The sequence below is a fragment of the Dendropsophus ebraccatus genome, chromosome 3, assembly GCF_027789765.1.
Source record: "Dendropsophus ebraccatus isolate aDenEbr1 chromosome 3, aDenEbr1.pat, whole genome shotgun sequence".
Classification (NCBI taxonomy): domain Eukaryota; kingdom Metazoa; phylum Chordata; class Amphibia; order Anura; family Hylidae; genus Dendropsophus; species Dendropsophus ebraccatus.
In genome coordinates, this window is record NC_091456.1 from 6306152 (window position 1) to 6325424 (window position 19273).

The window sequence follows — 19273 nt, forward strand, 5'->3', positions numbered from 1 at the left end:
TACAGGTGGCTGTACATTGGGTCATACAGGACATACGGTGGCTGTACATTGGGTCATACAGGACATACAGGTGGCTGTACATTGGGTCATACAGGACATACAGGTGGCTGTACATTGGGTCATACAGGACATACGGTGGCTGTACATTGGGTCATACAGGACATACAGGTGGCTGTACATTGGGTCATACAGGACATACAGGTGGCGGTACATTGGGTCATACAGGACATACGGGTGGCTGTACATTGGGTTATACAGGACATACAGGTGGCTGTACATTGGGTTATACAGGACATACGGGTGGCTGTACATTGGGTGATACAGGACATACGGGTGGCTGTACATTGGGTCATACAGGACATACGGGTGGCTGTACATTGGGTGATACAGGACATACGGGTGGCTGTACCTGTACTGCACGTTTTTTCTTTATTTAACTCTTTAGTGGGAGTCCCTAGAGTTGGCAAAGGACGGACTAACAATGTTTATTACCTAAAACTAAGAACTGAGATTGAATTTATATGAAAGATTATGTTATGATATAAGTATACCGGATCTGCAGCGGATTTTACGCTGCGAGTTTCCAGTGAAATCCGCTGCGGTTCCTGTAGTGTGAAGCTGAATGGGTCCCATACAAGCAGTGGATCCGCTGCCTGCATAGGACCCGGCCCCTTTAACCCCCCCGTCGCCGGCCGCCCCCAGCCCCGAGCATACATTAACTGCTCGGCGCTGCGGCTGCCAATCAATATCAATGCTCAATATCAGTGCACTGGCAGGCTCCCCCTCTAAGACCTTGCTGCCACAAGAACTAAAGTGAAACAACAGCACCAGTGAGATTAGTGAAAATAGCAATGCACTACACAAAGGTACCAGCGGTGTGGGGTGTGTTATGAGGGAACAGATTTGCTTCCCCTGCTAGAGATTTTTGGAAAATTTGTAACTCCTCACATTTCAATGGTGTGTTAACACAGACAGATTTATCTGACAGGTTATTGAAGCCAAAGCCAGGAACAGACTATAAACAGAGAACAGGTCATAAAGGAAAGATTTATAAATCTCCTTTTCTCAGATCCATTCCTGGCTTTGGCTTCAATAATATGTCAGATAATCTGTCTATGTAAACACACTATTAGAGCCATAACATAGTGTTTGAGCCTCGTTCGCTTTGCAATAAAACTGAGCTGTTCTCTGTATCCTGCAGGTCAGTACGATTACAGTCATACTCACTTATAGAACTTTTGATCCATTTTTGATCAATTTTTTTTAAAATTACAACATAAAAAAATTCTGACCTCTATATAACTTTTTAATTTTATTTCCGCCTGTGATCTGTAGTGTTTATCGGTACCAGACCGGGGTAGATGGGACATTTTGTTTGCTTTTTATTCTATTTCATCTGCTATACGTACATACGGTATTATTCGTCATTTCTGTCGATCACTGGGCTGGATCAGTAACGATTTCATTTAATAGTTCAGACAATTCCACAGACGGTGACACCAAACATGCTTTCCGATTTTTTAGTTTACATTTCTTATTTCAAATAGGAAAAGGGCGTGACTAAGTTTTTTTTTTTTTAGGGAGGAGGGTTCTTTTTTATATACTTTGAAAAACTTTTTTATTTTATTTATTTTTTTAACTTTTTAAAGTGGTATTCTGCTCAAACATAACTTTTGATTTCTGCTGAAGACACAAAAATCTGTGTGTAAACCTCTCTGTCTCCCCCTCCTTTTCCCAATTCTCAGCTGCTGCTTTCTGCTGAAGACACAAAAACCTGTGTGTGAGCCTTTCTCTCTGTCTCCCCTCCTTCCCCCTCCCTTCTGAGACAGATGATGTAAACAAGTCCCTGGCTGGCTTTATCTGTAACCTTGTAGCATGTTTTTTAAGATATTTTATTAGTGGCTTTTCAAAATAAAGAACATACATAGTTACATCCTTTAGTAATATTGATACCGGAAAGAGTCGCACGCAGGCGACATGGAATAGTATGTTTATAACATAGTACATAGAAGAGTAGCCTTATATTATTTTTATAGAACAAAACTGGAAAAGAAACTGGAAGGGTTATTCAGAGGTCAAGTTACTGATGAACTGTGATTACCCTTGGCAGTATTACAAAGAAGCTACAATGTTGCAGATACAGCCTGTAAGGGACTTGTTTACATTAGCTGTCTCTGAAGGGAGGGGAGAGGAGGGGGAGAGAGAGAAAAGCTCACACACAGATTTTTGTGTCTTGAGCAGAAAGCAGCAGCTGAGAACCGAGGGAAGGAGACTGAATAGATAATAACAAGTATGGAAGGAATTGTTAGTCTCACCATGGGCAGCAACATATCAGAAGTTATGTTTGAGTGGAATATCAATTTATATCCACATAGGAGACTATGATAAGTAATCATTAGATTGCTTATACTGATTAATGCTTTATTACCCCATAGCATTGATCGTCTCAGGCAGACTTAGGGTCCATTTACACAGAAAGATTATCTGACAGATTATCTGCCAAAGATTTGAAGCCAAAGCCAGGAAAAGACTATAAACAGAGATCAGGTCATAAAGGAAAGCCTGAGATTTCTCCTCTTTTCAAATCCATTCCTGGCTTTGGCTTCAAATCTTTGGCAGATAATCTGTCAGATAATCTTTCTGTGTAAATGGACCCTTAATCTGCAGGGACACTATGGCTGCTAAGGAGATCTAGTAAGGTCCTATGGCAGCCGATTCACACTGACTTACCTGGCAGCTGATTCACACCCACTTATTGTGTTGCGGGGTTGCAGACTGGACCCCTGACAGGTCTAGCGGGTCACTCTCTGCATGCTGCAATCAATACAGATCACATGTAGAAATTTGAAGGGGTACTCCAGTAAAGAAAAAAAAAATGTTTTTTCAAACTACAGTCAGAAGATTATATAAATTTGTCATTTACTTATTTTTTAAAAATTCAAGTCTTGCAGTACTTATCAGCTGCTGTATGTCCTACAGGAAGTGGTGTATTCTCTCCAGTCTGACACAGCGCTCTCTGCTGCCACCTCTGTCCATGTCAGGAACTGTCCAGAGCAGGAGCGGTTTTCTATGGTGATATGCTGCTGCTCTGGACAGGATTCTTTGTGTGTGTGTGTGTGTGTGTATTTGTGCGTGCACACACAGTGTAAAGGAGACATCAGAAAGTTATATAATGACCAAAAACAGATTCTGTATGCGGTCTATGCTGAGTGGGCATCTCCTGTTGTAGATGTATTGAAGAAGAGGACCACAGGGGAGACCAGATAGTCAGGGACCAGCAGTGGTGGTGGAGGGGGGGGGGGAGCAGGACCGGTAACTTTATTGCTTTCCTATTTGCTATGTGGCCCCAGGAGCATATTGAATATCAACACTGCCCGGAAAACCCCTTTAAGTGCAGTTGCAGGCAATGTATGGACGTTCAGATACGTCCCTAAAGATTCATATGTGGAACATATGACCCATAGTCTGAAAGTAGTTAAACAAAGTGTTAATGGAAAACATTGTGGATTTTTTTATGAGCTGTGCAATGAGTATAATATCTAACGATGGGACAACCCATTTAATACCATAGTAGTGAGTTAGTTTCTTTTTTTTTTAATCAACCGGTTTTAAAAAGGTTTATTGATCTGTAAATGTCTTTTACTTAAAAATCTCCAGTACTTATCAGCTGCTGTATGCCCTGCAGGAAGTGGTGTATTCTCTCCAGTCTGACACAGTGCTCTCTGCTGCCACCTCTGTCCATGTCAGGAACTGTCCAGAGCAGGAGAGGTTTTCTATGGGGATTTGCTGCTGCTCTGGACAGTTCCTGACATGGACAGAGGTGGCAGCAGAGAGCACTGTGTCAGACTGGAGAGAATACACCACTTCCTGCAGGACAAACAGCAGCTGATAAGTACTGGAAAACTTAAGATTTTTAAACAGAAGTAAATTACAAATCTATATAACTTTCTGACACCACCAAGATTTTGTCGGAGTTCCCCTTTAAATCCACCTAACCGTATATTGATTTTAACTTTCTGCTAAAAGGCAAGTATAAATAGACAATGAATGAAACGGACAGATACATGGAATGCTATCAGTAATTCACAGATATTCGGTGTGTGCTGCCATCTCTTCATATTACCAGATGTTTGAGAGGCGACTCTGAAGGCGGTTAGCAGAGCCGGACCGCGCCGTTTAATTGAAATAATTGATTTTAAAATTCAACTTTCCATAATCTCTTTAAAGCCCCTCAGCAACTGGAGGCAGAACTCACACAATGTAAGCACGCTCGCTATCCAACCTGCTGTTACAACATATGTGAACACAACAGTAGTGCGGGATCTCCAGGTCTGATCGTCCACAAAAGAATTACTAACATCAAAGCCGAAAAACTCCGATTCCTCAGAGCGATCCTCCGAAAAGTCGGGAGAAAAAAAGAAACCTTCATAAAATTTTAATGAAATATTAATAAAGTCTTGCTAATACATCACATGTCCCTGAGGAGTGGCTGGAAATTGGCAGCGCTCCATGTGGGATCTGCTTAATGCTTCATTGGGAACACAATCACATTATGCAGAACATGTGTTAGGTTCTGCCAATCTCACAAGGTCCCTGCGGGGGGGAATATGCTGCAGAAAGTGCACTTGTTTGCTTATTATAAAAGTTTCAACGCAAAGTGATCTGGACGGGGATATAGTGGGGGAATGACTACGGCTACACGTCTGAGGTGCCTAATCTCAGCAATGTGTCTGGCTTCATGTTAAAAGGGGTTGTTCACCAAAATTCTTTTTCTTTCAAACCAACTGATGCCAGAAAGTGTCCAAGATTTGTAATTTACTTCAATAAAAAAAAAAATATCCAGTCTTCTGGTACTTATCAGCTGCTGTATGTCCTGCAGGAAGTGGTGTATTCTCTCTAGTCTGACACAGTGCTATCTGCTGCCACCTCTGTCCATGTCAGGAACTGTCGAGAGCAGCAGCAAATCCGCATAGAAAACCTATACTGCTCTGGACAGTTCCTGACATGGACAGAGGTGGCAGCAGAGAGCACTGTGTAACACTGGAAAGAAAACACCACTCCCTGCAGGACATACAGCAGCTGATAAGTACTGGAAGACTGGAGATTTTTTAATAGAAGTAAATCACAAACCTCTGACACTTTCTGACACCATGCAAAACAAGAGTCCGTGGAGCCTCGGTTGCGAATCTCAAAACATGGGATAGCCAGATATCACTAGCCTGTTGCCACGGGGTGCCTCCATGATAGGGAGAGCACCACACCACCCTGATAGATAGCCCCTATTGTCTGTGGATGGATGCCGACCCTGGAAAGCCCTTGTCATGATCGCAATACTAGTACCTTGAGTTAGACATTGACAAAAAGGGGCCACCATGGTATTTTCCTATGTATGTTCCAATACTCGCAACCGAGTGGGACTTAAGGGGCTATCTATCAGGGTGGTGTGGTGCTCTCCCCATCATGGAGGCACCCCGTGGCAACAGGCTAGAGATATCTGGCTATCCCGTGTTTTGAGATTCGCAACCGAGACTCCACGGACTCTTGTTTTTCATATTTAAATTTTTGGGGGGCATCAGTGGAGACTCTTGATTGAGGACTTCATTGGAGTGTTTTCCTTGTTCTCCTTGAGTTCAGGAATTACTTTCTGACACCAGTTGATTTAAAAGAAAATATTTTGTCGTTTTTTTGTTGCAGAAATCAAAAGTACATGCGATTTTAAGAAAATTTGTAATTTGGTTTATTAGCCGTTTGAACCATTCCCCTGTCTTCATTGTTCTCTATGGAGAGGGGAGGGGTGGAGAAAGATGAGGCACCAAAAGAGGACAACAAAGAGTTAATTTACAGCTACATCACTGGGCTATCTCCTCTGAAGTCAGCACTAACCTCTAAATACCGGCTTTCTCAAAGCTCTAGCTGTGTAATCCTTTGTTCTCTGCTGGTGACTAATCTCCCTCCTCCCCCCTCCCCTTTTCATAGAACAGAGTCAGACAGGGCGCGACTGATGTAAAAGAGTCGAGATTTACTGAATGAGCAGTGAATGAGAGAGAAGGGGGGGGGGCTGGGGAAAGTCTTTTAAGTGTAGCTTCACACACACCGCATCGCAGCGGATTTTCTGCTGCGGATCCGCAGCGGATTTCATCTAACTAACTGAACACAGCATCAAATCTGCTGTGGATCCAGTGTGTGTGAAGGCACCCTGCCTAATAAACCCAATTATAAAGTTTATTAAAGGGGTAGTGCAGCGCTAAACATTTATTCACAAAATAACACACATTACAAAAGTTATACAACTTTGTAATGTGTGTTATGTATGTGAATGGCCCCCTTCCCCGTGTCCCCCCACCCACCCACGCTAGACCCGGAAGTGTGGTGCATTATACTTACCGCATTTGTGTTGACCCCCGGCCGCCATCTTGACGTCATCTTCGGGAGGCTCCAGCCTCCCTCATGCCAGCCCCCCTCTGGCGTGTCATCAGCTGCTCAGCCAATCACAGCTGAGCAGCTGACACGAATGCGGTGAGTATAATGCACTACACTTCCGGGTCTAGCGTGGGTGGGGGGGAACACGGGGAAGGGGGCCATTCACATACATTACTTTGTAATGTGTGTTATTTTGTGAATAAATGTTTAGCGCCGCACTACCCCTTTAAAATCGCCTGGACTATTGATTTCTGCAAAAAAATAAAAATAAAAATCAACGACAGTGACCTTTCTGATACCAATAAAGCCCCATTTCATCCGGTGCTATCAGCAGGTTTAGCGGATCGCGTATGTAATGGTGTGACAGGACTGGGCACACACAATGGGGCGGGGTACCTTCCAGTTGGTCCTCAGCATGCTCTCCCGAGTTCGTCTCTCCTTCAGAGCTTCCTTCCAGGATGAGCAGGCTGTAACTTGTCTGCCGGTCAGGTAGCCTTCCCGTTGGCACATACGGTACCACAACATCTCATCTTCAGCAAGAACCCTCCAAGCCTTGCTTACCTAAAGAGAATCAAAGGGATGAGGCCAGGGATACAACACTTGGCTTAGCTTGATCACAAAGCAATGATGAATAATGCAAGTCTCACAACTGATCTCGTTCCAAAGAGTGTTCAACCTTCTTACTAATCCACGAGACATGGAGAGATTAAATGGCTGAGTCTGGAGAGCACAAGCTGGATTTAATAGATGTCAGATGTCAAACACTACAGATTTACAATACAAAGCCTTTCCTACCTAAAAGGAAAAAAAAAAAAAATTGGCGAAGGAGCGAGAAGAGTTCTTCCACCTAGTAAATGTACGGTCACGTTAGGGCGTCTGAGATAACATTGTTACCCCTTCCAGTTCTAGTGATATTATGGTTATCTACATTAAAGGGGTTTGGGCCCCATTACATGGAGAAATAATCGGCAGAATCAGGCCGTTTTGGCTGATTATCGCTCAGTGTAATAGAGACAACGATCATCAGCTGATCATGTCTTTAGTTCTGGACCTAATGCTGCGTTTACACGGAGCGATAATTCGCCCAACCGAACGATTAACGGTTTCGAAGTAACGATGTGTTTCTTTTTTTATAATGATCAGCGTTTAGACGGAACTATACATCATTTGGAAAATTCGTTATTGCGATCGTTTAAGCCCATCTCACACATAGGGTGAATAGTTGAAAGACTGTTTACACGAAAAGATCTGCGAATTTTTAGCGAACGACCAACGACGATTTGAGAACATGTTCAAAGACCAAAATGAACGATTTCTCGCTCGTGGCTTGATCGTTTGCTGTATTTACACGAGCCGATTATCGCTCAAATGCGATCGTTATCGAAAAAATTCAAATGATAATCGTTCTGTGTAAACGCAGCATAAAATCCTCAGTTGCGGCCGATGGCTAATAAATGAATAAACTGTTATACATAAGAGCCACTACTGAAGCTTCGAAGCCGTCTCTAAGCTAACAGGCCGCTCAGCCAATCACTGGCCACGGTGGTCAACTCAGACAGGCCGTTCTGAAGCTGCAGCCTCGGCGCTGTGAAACAAGCAGAGGACAGGAGAAGACAGAGTGTGGAGAGGTAATGTTTAACAAGGGCTGCACGGACATCACTAATGATATATATATATATATATATATACACACACACACACACACACACACACTCACACATAGCCCTTGCTAAACAATCATGGAGCCAGGTAAAAGGCTCAGTAAATGAGCGCTAATCTAGCAGATTGACGCTTGTTAACATTATTGATCGAGCCGCCATTGGCCTGTCTAATAGGACCCTTACTGATTAGAGACAGATACTATTTTAAGATTGAAATGAATTTCCTTTCTTATACATTATTAGGCTATGTTCACACTACGTAAAACAACGTCATCAGCCGCTGAGCCGCGATTGGCCGAGCACAGTTATGCTCAGCCAATCGCGGCTGAGCAGCTGATGACGCGGCCGGCACTCGAAGATCGAAGGTGTTCAGGCCGGCCGGCCGAAGATGACGTTTGGCACAAGATGGCAGACGCGTGTCGGCACGGATCAGGTATGTATAAAGCACTACACTTCCGGGTACACGGGTGGGGGTGGTGGGACACGGGGAAGGGGGCCATTCACAGACATAACATACATTACAAAGTTGGATAACTTTGTAATGTGTGTTATTCTGTGAATAATTTTTTACCGCCGCACTACCCCTTTAAGCTAGTCGCAGTATTTCAATTAAATTACATGTTTCAGCCTGATTACAAACATGCTAGAAGGCAATATTAAACAACGGCCGTTGTTTCACGACCAGCCCGTATGCTCGTAATTCTACGGCCTTTGTTTTGACCGCAAAATTCCGGCCGGTGAAAACAACGGCCGTTGTTTTACGTAGTGTGAACATAGCCTTATGGGGGCAAGATCCTATCCGCGTGAATGGGATAGTTTTCTGGGCATGCTGTTTGACCTGTGCAGAGGTCCTTCTACAGGGAGGGGGGTCTGATCTCTGAACTTCGGTTGTTATGAACGGTGGTAGATTGTGAGCTATCTAAATACTTGTGTCCCTTTTCGTTGTGAATCTGTTTGTGGCGATCACTGCTGGAAAGTGATCCACTAGAAGCTGTGCTCGCCCCTCCATGTCTCAGAAGGCTTACTTCTAAAAGTGAATGATGGGGAGTGGAAGGCTTCAGCTGTCTTCTACTCCCTGGACAACTCCTTTATCCTCAGTACAGTTTTAGGCTGGGTTCACACTACGTATATTTCAGTTAGTATTGTGGTCCTCATAGCAACCAAAACCAGGAGTGGATTGAAAACACAGAAAGGCTCTGTTCACACAATGGTGAAATTGAGTGGATGGCCGTCATTTAATGGCAAATATTTGCTGTTATTTTAAAACAACGGCCGTTGTATTGAAATAATGGCCGTTATTTACAGTTATATGGCGGCCATCCACTCAATTTCAACATTGTGTGAACAGAGCCTGTGTTTTCAATCCACTCCTGGTTTTGGTTGCCGTGAGGACCTGACATGAGGACCAAATACTGCCTGAAATATACTGTGTGTGAACCCAGCCTTAAAATTGAAACTAATAAAAAGTAACACCTCTATAATAAAGATGGTGGCAGACAACACAAGGATTCACCCCTGACTAGTGATGAGCGAATACTGTTCGATCGAATAGATATTCGATCGAACAGTAAGGTATTCGATGTATTGAATATTATCGAATAGTTCGCCGAATATTCAATAAATATTCAATAAGCGTTGAAATCCCCCAGCTTCCGTTTTTTACCTCCAAGTGGTCGAATAGATGTTTTTCAATAATCAAATACTTGTTCCCATTGACTTTAAAGGGATCGAATATTCGATCGAATATTCGGGAGATATTCGTACGAATATTGAATATTTCACTATTCGCTTATCACTACCACTGACTATGGGTGATGGGCACCAACTCCCCCACTCTGGCCTCTGCACAGGTCGCAGAGCATGAATACTCTCCCGTAGCAGTCAGCTTCATTTATCATGGTCACATTTATCATGGTCACAGCATATTCCACAAATGTATGACACCTCTACCTAAAGAACAAGGATCATCAGGCTCCTTTCACTCTGGTTGTGGCGGCCAGGGAAGCCTACAACAGACGGGAACCTGTCACTCTGGCACGCCCTCCTGCCGCTCCCTCCGCGCTCAATATGCAAATGAGAAGAGAAGAGTCCGATGTCCACAGGAAGTCAGTGCTCCAGTGATTTCCTATGGAGGTTGGACTCATCTCTTCTCATTTGCATATTGAGCGCAGAGATGAGCGAGCGTTGATTTCTCCGCAGCAGGAGCGGCATCAGGAGCGGGAGGAGGGGGTAAGTATTGTGAGCTCTATTAGGGGTTCGGGTGGGTTTTGCCCCGGGTGCCAGGTTTCCTTTAACACAACTACGATAGAAGTCTTGTGGACCTTAAATTAACATGTGGTATACAAATATCCTTCTTATGTGAATCCCTAGCCAAAAAACTGTGCCATTGTCGCTTTTTTTGTTTGTTTGTTTTTTGCAGAAATCAATAGTCCAGGCGATTTTAAGTAACTTTGTAATTGGGTTATTAGGCAAATCTGCCATTATCTTCATTCAAAAAGACTTTTCCTAGGTCCCCCCTCTCTCCTCTCTCTCATCCACTGCTCATTATCAGGAAATCTTGACTCTTTTACATCAGTCAGGCCCTGTGTAACCTATGGAGAGGGGAGGAGGGAGATTGGTGCCAGCAGAGAACAAAGGATTACACAGTGGGACCTGTGTGAAAGCCAGAATTTAGAGGTCAGAGAGGTCAGTGTTGACTTCAGAGGAGATAGCCCAGTGATGTAGCTGTAAATTAACTCTTTGTTGTCATGTTTTGGTGCCTCATCTCCCTCAACCCCTCCCCTCTCCATAAGAGAACCATGAAGACAGGGAGGGAGAGCTCTAAACTGCTTTTTCATGATAAAAATTCTTTTTTCGGCTAATAAACCAAATTACAAAGTTTCTTAAAATCGCCTGTACTATTGATTTCTGCAAAAAAAATTTAAATGACAGTGACACTTTAACCCCTTAAGGACAGAGCCAATATCGATTTTTGCGTTTTCGTTTTTTCCTCCTTGTGCCTAAAAGGCCATAGCACTTGCATTTTTCCAGCTAGAAACCCGCATGAGCCCTTATTTTTTGTGTCACTAATTGTACTTTGCAATGACAGGCTGAATTTTTGCATAAAGTACACTGCGAAACCAGAAAAAAATTCTAAGTGTGGTGAAATTGAAAAAAAAAAAACGCATTTTGTTTATTTGGGGGAAATGGGTTTTTACGCCATTCGCCCTGTGGTAAAACTGACTTGTTATGCATGTTCCTCAAGTCGTTACGATTACTATGATATATAACATGTATAACTTATATTGTATCTGATGGCCTGTAAAAAATTCAAACCATTGTCAACAAATATACGTCACTTAAAATCGCTCCATTCCCAGGCTTATAGCGCTTTTATCCTTTGGTCTATGGGGCTGTGTCAGGTGTCATTTTTTGCGCCATGATGTGTTCTTTCTATCGGTACCTTGATTGCGCATATACGACTTTTTGATCGCTTTTTATTACAATTTTTCTAAATTTGATGCGACCAAAAATGCGCAATTTTGCACTTTGGGATTTTTTGCGCTGACGCCGTTTACCGTGCGAGATCAGGAATGTGATTAATTAATAGTTCGGGCGATTACGCACGCGGTGACAGCAAACATGTTTATTTATTTATTTATTTACTTTTATTTATAACCTGGGAAAAGGGGGGTGATTCAGACTTATTAGGGGAGGGGGCTTTTTACTATTAACAACACTTTTTTTTTACTTTTACACTTATACTAGAAGCCCCTCTGGGGTTAGGGTTATTCCCCCCTAGGGTTAGGGTTATTCCCCCCTGGGGTTAGGGTTATTCCCCCCTGGGGTTAGGGTTATTCCCCCCTGGGGGACTTCTAGTATAAGTGCTTTGATCTCTCATAGAGATCTCTGCAGTATAGATATGCTGCAGAGATCCATGAGATAGGCACTCGTTTACTTCCGGCTGCTGCAGCCAGAAGTAAACGAGTGCCGAGTCGGAGACGGCGCCATCTTGGAGCGGTCCCCGGCCGGCTTCAGAAACGGAGATCGCTCCTCTGGGATAACATCAGGGACACCAGGGATGACGCTGCGTCCGGTAATCGGATGCAGCTGTCAACTTTGACAGCTGCATCCGACTACTGTATTAGCAGGCACGGCGATCGGACCGTGCCCGCTAATACCTGCGGTCCTGGGCTACAAGCGGCACCCGGGACCGCTGCGATTCAGAGCGCGGCCCCGCTCTGAACGTCCCTAACGGCATCAGGGCATAAATATACGCCGTATGTCGTTAAGGGGTTAAAGCTTGTATATCGTCCCGGCGCCAATGCATCACTAGAAAAGAAACAAGTGAAGCAAGTCGGGACCAAGCAGATTATGGTCATTTCTACCACACAGAAAGCAATAAAAAAACGTTTTGAACTGTTTCCATACTATGGATTTTCAATCAAGGCAATGAAGTCCCAGCAGGAATGGACATAGTAACCATTACATAATCCTTCCGAGAAGCCTGGCTAGAAGAGTTAACCAGCAAAACCCTGAAGTTATAACTTAATGCACAAGACTTGGCAGGGTTCTCCCCGGTAAGGGCCTTGCGGAGCCCGGCTCAGCTGTATGGAGTCTCTAATAAAACCCTCTTCAGCATTTTAGTTTATGGCACCGCTGAGATTTCATGTGTGGAGTATAAGAAGCCACTGGCATGCTGTCAGGTTTATCGGCTTCCTGAGACCCCCGGAGGTTCATGTAAGGCTTCACGTGGACCAGCAATGATGTCAATCAGCCTTGCTGGATTCTTAATATGAAAGATGTATCTGTATAAAAGAAATAGAAGCCAGTCTGGATGCCGGAGCGTATTAATAGCAATATCCCCGCTGTTACACGCAACGTCTCGGTACACAAACTGCAGCGACTTCTTATCAGCTGTAAGTGGCCGCATTTCTAATAAGAAGTAGGTGATATGGTCTCTCCCGTACTCGGCGGCCGCCATCAGCACGCCATACTGGTGTAACTCCTCAGCTTGTCTGACCTCCAGCAGCCGCTTCCCTCCAGCACTTTCCCTTGTATATTTCTACAATAAACTTAAAAGAAATGAAGGAGGGGGAACTAAATGACAGTGAATGTCTTCTGAACAAAGAGAAATTCATTTAAAGGGGTTGTATTTTTTTATAGTCTGGAGAGCAGGAGAGGTTTTCTATGGGGATTTGCTGCTGCTCTGGACAGATCCTGACATGGACAGAGGTGGCAGCAGAGAGCACTGTGTCACACTGGAGATAATACACCACTTCCTGCAGGACATACAGCAGCTGACAAGTAATGGAAGAATGGAGAACAACCCCTTTAAATCAATTTCTCTTTGTTCAGAACACATTCACTGTTATTTAGTTCCCCTCCTTCATTTCTTCTAAGTTTATTGTAGAAATATAGATTTTTAGTTAGAAGTAAATTACAAATCTATTTGACTTTCTGATAACTGCTAATTCAGAAAATTTTTTTTAAAGGAGAAGTACTATTAAAAATGAAAACAAAACAAATATCTGAAAGGCAAAGGGGTGTAGGAAAATAATAAACTAAATAAACTTGTCCATCTGCTCCCGGGTCCAGCTGACAGCTACCAGTGACCTGCAGCTCATCCAGCGGTTGGCCGCTCAGCCAATCAGTGACTGGGGAAGGACACCACAACAGTCAATGACTGGCTGAGAGTGCAATCGCACAGCCGGGCCATGATGTTGCAGGTGGAAGAGACTTTCCCGTATTCCAGCTGAAAATAACATCTGGAGTCTGTCTGCAAGACCCGGGAGCGGTGCTACGAAGGCATGGGGACCAGTAAGTCTACTTTATTATTTTCCTGCAACCCCCCCCAGCTTTCCATTTTTCCTTCTTTAAAGTGTTTTTTTGATTAAAGTATTGTATTGCCCACCAAAAGTTATACAAATCACCAATATGCACTTATTACGAGAAATGCTTATAAAGTGCTTTTTTCCCTGAACTTACTACTGCATCAAGGCTTCACTTCCTGGATAACATGATATCACTTCCTGGATAACATGGTGATGTCACTTCCTGGATAAACATGGTGATGTCACTTCCTGGATAAACATGGTGATGTCACTTCCTGGATAGCAGGTGATGTCACTTCCTGAATAGCATGGTGATGTCACTTCCTGAATAGCATGGTGATGTCACTTCCTGGATAGCATGGTGATGTCACTTCCTGGATAACATGGTGATGTAACTTCCTGGATAACATGGTGATGTCATGATGCGACTCCCAGAGCTGTACAGGCTGTGGCTGCTGGAGAGGATGATGGCAGGGGGACACTGAGGGACACAGGGCACTGGAGGGACACTGAGCATCCCCCTGCCATCATCCTCTCCAGCAGCCATAGCCCGCACAGCTCTGGGAGTCGGGGTGGGACATCCCCATGTTATCCAGAAAGTGACATCCCCATGTTATCCAGGAAGTGACATCCCCATGTTATCCAGGAAGTGACATCACCATGTTATCCAGGAAGTGAAATCACCATGTTATCCAGGAAGTGAAATCACCATGTTATCCAGGAAGTGACATCCCCATGTTATCCAGGAAGTGACATCACCATGTTATCCAGGAAGTGAAGCCTTGATGCAGTAGTAAGTGCAGGGAAAAAAGCACTTTATAAGCATTTCCCGTAATAAGTGCATATTAGTGATTTGTATAACTTTTGGGGGGCAGTACAATACTTTAATAAAAATTTTAGCTTAACTTCTGCTTTAAGGGATATCAGTGTAATGCAGGGATGTGTCGCTCTACAGTCTAAGTATCAGACATTATCCCAAACAGGTTAACGTCTTCAGAGGTGAAAATGTTTTGGCCATTTTTTTTTTTTTAAATAAACCAGAAATCCCTTTAATGGCTTTGAATGCATTTGCTGTCCTGTTTGCACTAAAACCTGTCTGAGAAGTTGCCAGATAGCTTGGTTTTAATTGCAAGCAGTTTTATAACATACTGGTTTTTATTTTTATGTTTTCTGTTTAAGTCAACATTATAGATATAGCCAGTAGGTGTCTCTCTTCCTGTCACACTGGGCTCCATGCTCCCTCTGTGCTGATATTTGGTCTTTTCTCTGTTCAGAAAAAAAGACCAAACACAAGCCCCAGTCCTTTGTGCGCTACAGACATGGCTTAGTATTGATTACCAGCCATTCCTGAGTGCCGAAGGAGCGAGACAAGTCTTCATGTGTACAGCTGCTGCACATCCAGATTCAGTAGCAGAAAAGCCGGGGGAGTAATCGCATTGTATGGTCGGATCTCCTGTCACACAGTGTTAAAACCTCTGTAACCTCTGTTTGGTCTCTTTTTTCGAACAACGAAAAGGCCAAATAACAGCACGGAGGGAGCATGGACTTCAGGTTTGGCAGAAAGGGAGAAACCTAGTGGCCATATGTATGATGCTGATTTGAACCTAGAAGACTTTAAAGGGAACCAAGAAACACATTTGTGCTGACTGGGCTCCCAGAACGGCTGCACGCACCTCACAGCCGGGTCTCCTATAGTGTTAGGTATTTTGGGCTTTGTAGTCTTCATGTCTGGTAAAATTCTTTTTAATCCTGTGCGCAAGACACCATTGGAGACCTCGCAGCCGCTTCGGGAGCCCAATCAGCAAAAATGTACCAATTGGCTCCCTGTAAAAGAATTTTTTTTAAAAAGTATATTTAAAAAAGTATATCTCTATAGAAGGAAGTGTCCTCTATCTGCGGCTGTGAGCGGCCTCAGGTAATGACCGGCCTAGTGGACACTTCCAGGAGGAGCAGCAAGGATGGGACAACGAGAAGCAGGAGGGTAATAATTCTTTTTTTTTTACTTTTTCAGTCCTAGAATTTTTATAAATTTTAGGCTTTACCATAGCTGCCTATTTCTGTAGCTGAATAAAGAAAGCGGCTACTGATAAGAGGAGAAAACACATGAAGAATAAGCCTTTTTTTATTATTCTCGTGGAGCTAGCGGCATAGTAGAGAGGTCTCTCCTACAGTCACGTTGGGGCAAACATCTGGCCGTCCTGGGGCGTCTTATCACCTGGCCGAGTTACAGAAATCCTATAATTTCACTGCATTGCCAGGAATCATAGCCTTAATAATAACAGAGCAAATAATAGCTGAACGACGAAAACCGTAACGCTGATAATTATTGTTATAAAAGTTTCCTCTCCGTAATAAACTCCTTCAGGAGAGCCGACCTGCTAAGAAGTTATAGTAAATGCATCAGAAGAAAAAACAATTATTGCGGTAAACATTTGCAGTCATTGTGTATAGACAGATGGCGGAGGAACATTACATTACAGCAAATCAGGAGGCTCCCAGCTCAGTAGGGGCATTCTGCCTCCAGGAGACTGTCATACCTGTCTCTGCACGTTAACCCTTAGCATATACAGGAAAGACGATAATAAATGCTAGACTGCTTAGCAAAAATGTGGCCGCAGATAACCACCCGGGAGGAAGAGAAGAAAGGCTCTGAAAATGGAAAGGATTCAAGTCTGTAGGGTGTGAGAAGTCTGATTAAGGCTATGTTCACACTACGTAAGTTTCCAGCCGTAGCGCGCTCGGTGAATAAGCGGACGGAGATTTACGTAGTTTGCGTACAATGGAAAGTATAGGATCTACGGCTGCACAGTTCACACTACGTAAGAACTTACGCCCGGATCATATGCGGCGCCGTAAAAAATTAACAAGACCATTGTTTCGGGACGGAAATGCTGTAACTTATGCCCGTAGCGTAACATGCGGTCCCGTACGGAGTGGTGATTTCTTCTTTTTTACACTTTGATTTGCCGATCCAAAAGGTTCTGTGGGGTGTCCGGGGCTAGCCGAAGATATCCAAGTAAAATACCGCTGTCATATCGCTACGTACGCCTCTCGGGAAGCGTACGTAGCTTACGGGCGTAAGTTCGCGGACCATACGTAGCCGGCCGCAACTTGCATAAATCCCGGCCGGAGTTTTACATGTATATATCCGGCCGCGAAAAATATGCGGCCGGACATATACGTAGTGTGAACATAGCCTAAAGGGGTAGATTACCAAAAAATAAAAATCTTTTAAATAGAAAACCTCTCCTGCTCTGGACAGTTCCTGACATGGACAGAGGTGGCAGCAGAGAGCACTGTGTCAGACTGGAAAGAATACACGACTTCCTGCAGGACATAAAGCAGCTGAGAAGTACTTGAAGACCGGAGATTTTTTAATAGAAGTAAATTACAAAGAAAAATAAAATGTGAACTACCCCTTTAAGCCTGAGAAAGATCCCTGCCATCTTTCTGCTTTACTGTTTTTTTCTTTCGAGAGAGAAATTTGGCGAGATAGCTAACTAAGCAGGCAGGTCCCCTCCAAGGCCACTGGTACACGTTCAGATGCCAACTCCTTAGAACTGGCCGGGTTGTTCGGAGCTCCCAAGGCCCCTTCATCTGAAATCTCTTGTAGTAAACACTCAGGAAGCAGCGGGGTATTCAGCCGCACACAAGCGCTTTCAGCTCCTGATAAATATATTTAAAAAAAAAAAGACAAACAGAGAGGAAACAATGTTTTTGTGCCGCTCCTCCGTGTCGCTGCTTTATTATTTGTTGTATGAAAAGCCGCACCAGAGATTAATGTGTCTATAACCAGACCGAGAGAAAGAGAATTCTATCACACCGAGGAAACGGCGCGCAGGCGGCAGAAGCGTACAGGAGGCGTACGGCACGCCCGGCACATGAAGGCTCACAAGCTGAAAAAGGCTTTATGGTATTTAATATTATAATAACCTTGTAGAGAGATTGTAATACAAGGAACACAGAATAAACAGCCAAGAGGATAATAACATGATACAACTCCAGGGACAGCTCCGGAATCATCACCCTGGTACTAGATACTGTGACGGCTCCATAGACATAATCCACATATATATCATGTATCAGGACGGCTCTATAGACATAATCCACATGTATATCACGTATCAGGACGGCTCTATAGACATAATCCACACGTATATCATGTATCAGGACAGCTCCGGAATCATCACCCTGGTACTAGATACTGTGACGGCTCCATAGACATAATCAACATGTGTATCACATATCAGGACGGCTCTATAGACATAATCAACAAGTGTATCACGTATCAGGACGGCTCTATAGAGATAATCAACATGTGTATCACGTATCAGGACGGCTCTATAGACATAATCCACATGTATATCACGTATCAGGACGGCTCTATAGACATAATCCACATGTATATCACGTATCAGGATGGCTCTATAGACATAATCAACATGTGTATCACGTATCAGGACGGCTCTATAGACATAATCCACTTGTATATCATGTATCAGGACAGCTCCGGAATCATCACCCTGGTACTAGATACTGTGACGGCTCCATAGACATAATCCACATGTATATCATGTATGAGGACAGCTCCAGAACCCGCCACATGTATATCACGTATCAGGACGACTCTGGAATCATCAGCCTGGTTCTAGATACTGTGTCTGCTCCATAGACATAATCCACATGTATATCATGTATCAGGACAGCTCTAGACCCCTCTACATGTATATCATGTATCAGTTATGGCTCTAGACTTCCTACATGAACATAATGTATCAGTGACGGCTCTATAGACATATGCCACAAGTATATCATGCATCAGGACAGCTCTGGATCCCTCTACATGTATATCATGTATCAGGACAGCTCTAGACCCCTCTACATGTATATCATGTATCAGGACAGCTCTAGACCCCTCTACATGTATATCATGTATCAGGACAGCTCTAGACCCCTTTACATGGTTATTATATGTACAATGTATCAGTGAGGGCTCTAGACCCCTCTACATGGTTATTATATGTACACGGTATCACTGACGGCTCTAGATCCCTCTGCATGGTTATTATATGTACAATGTATCAGTGACGGCTCTAGGCCCTTCTACATGGCTATTATATTACAATGTATCAGTGACAGCTCTAGACCCCTCTACATGGTTATTACTATATGTACAATGTATCAGTGACGGCTCTAGACCCCTCTACATGGTTATTATGAGTACAATGTATCAGTGACGGCTCTAGACCCCTCTACATGGTTATTATATGTACAATGTATTAGTGACGACCCTAGACCCTTCTACATGGTTATTATATTACAATGTATCAGTGACTGCTCTAGACCCCTCTACATGGTTATTACTATATGTACAATGTA

General features: G+C 43.6%; 1 protein-coding gene across 3 annotated transcripts in view; it reads right to left on the bottom strand.

Annotated features, from left to right (window-relative positions):
* Nucleotides 1–19273, bottom strand: part of FBXW8 (F-box and WD repeat domain containing 8) — a 98110-nt gene that overhangs the window by 66509 nt on the left and 12328 nt on the right. For all 3 annotated transcript variants that reach the window (XM_069960751.1, XM_069960750.1, XM_069960752.1), the window contains exon 3: nucleotides 6817–6981. In XM_069960751.1, the coding sequence (XP_069816852.1) occupies nucleotides 6817–6981 (165 nt within the window). The remainder of the gene's footprint in view (nucleotides 1–6816; nucleotides 6982–19273) is intronic.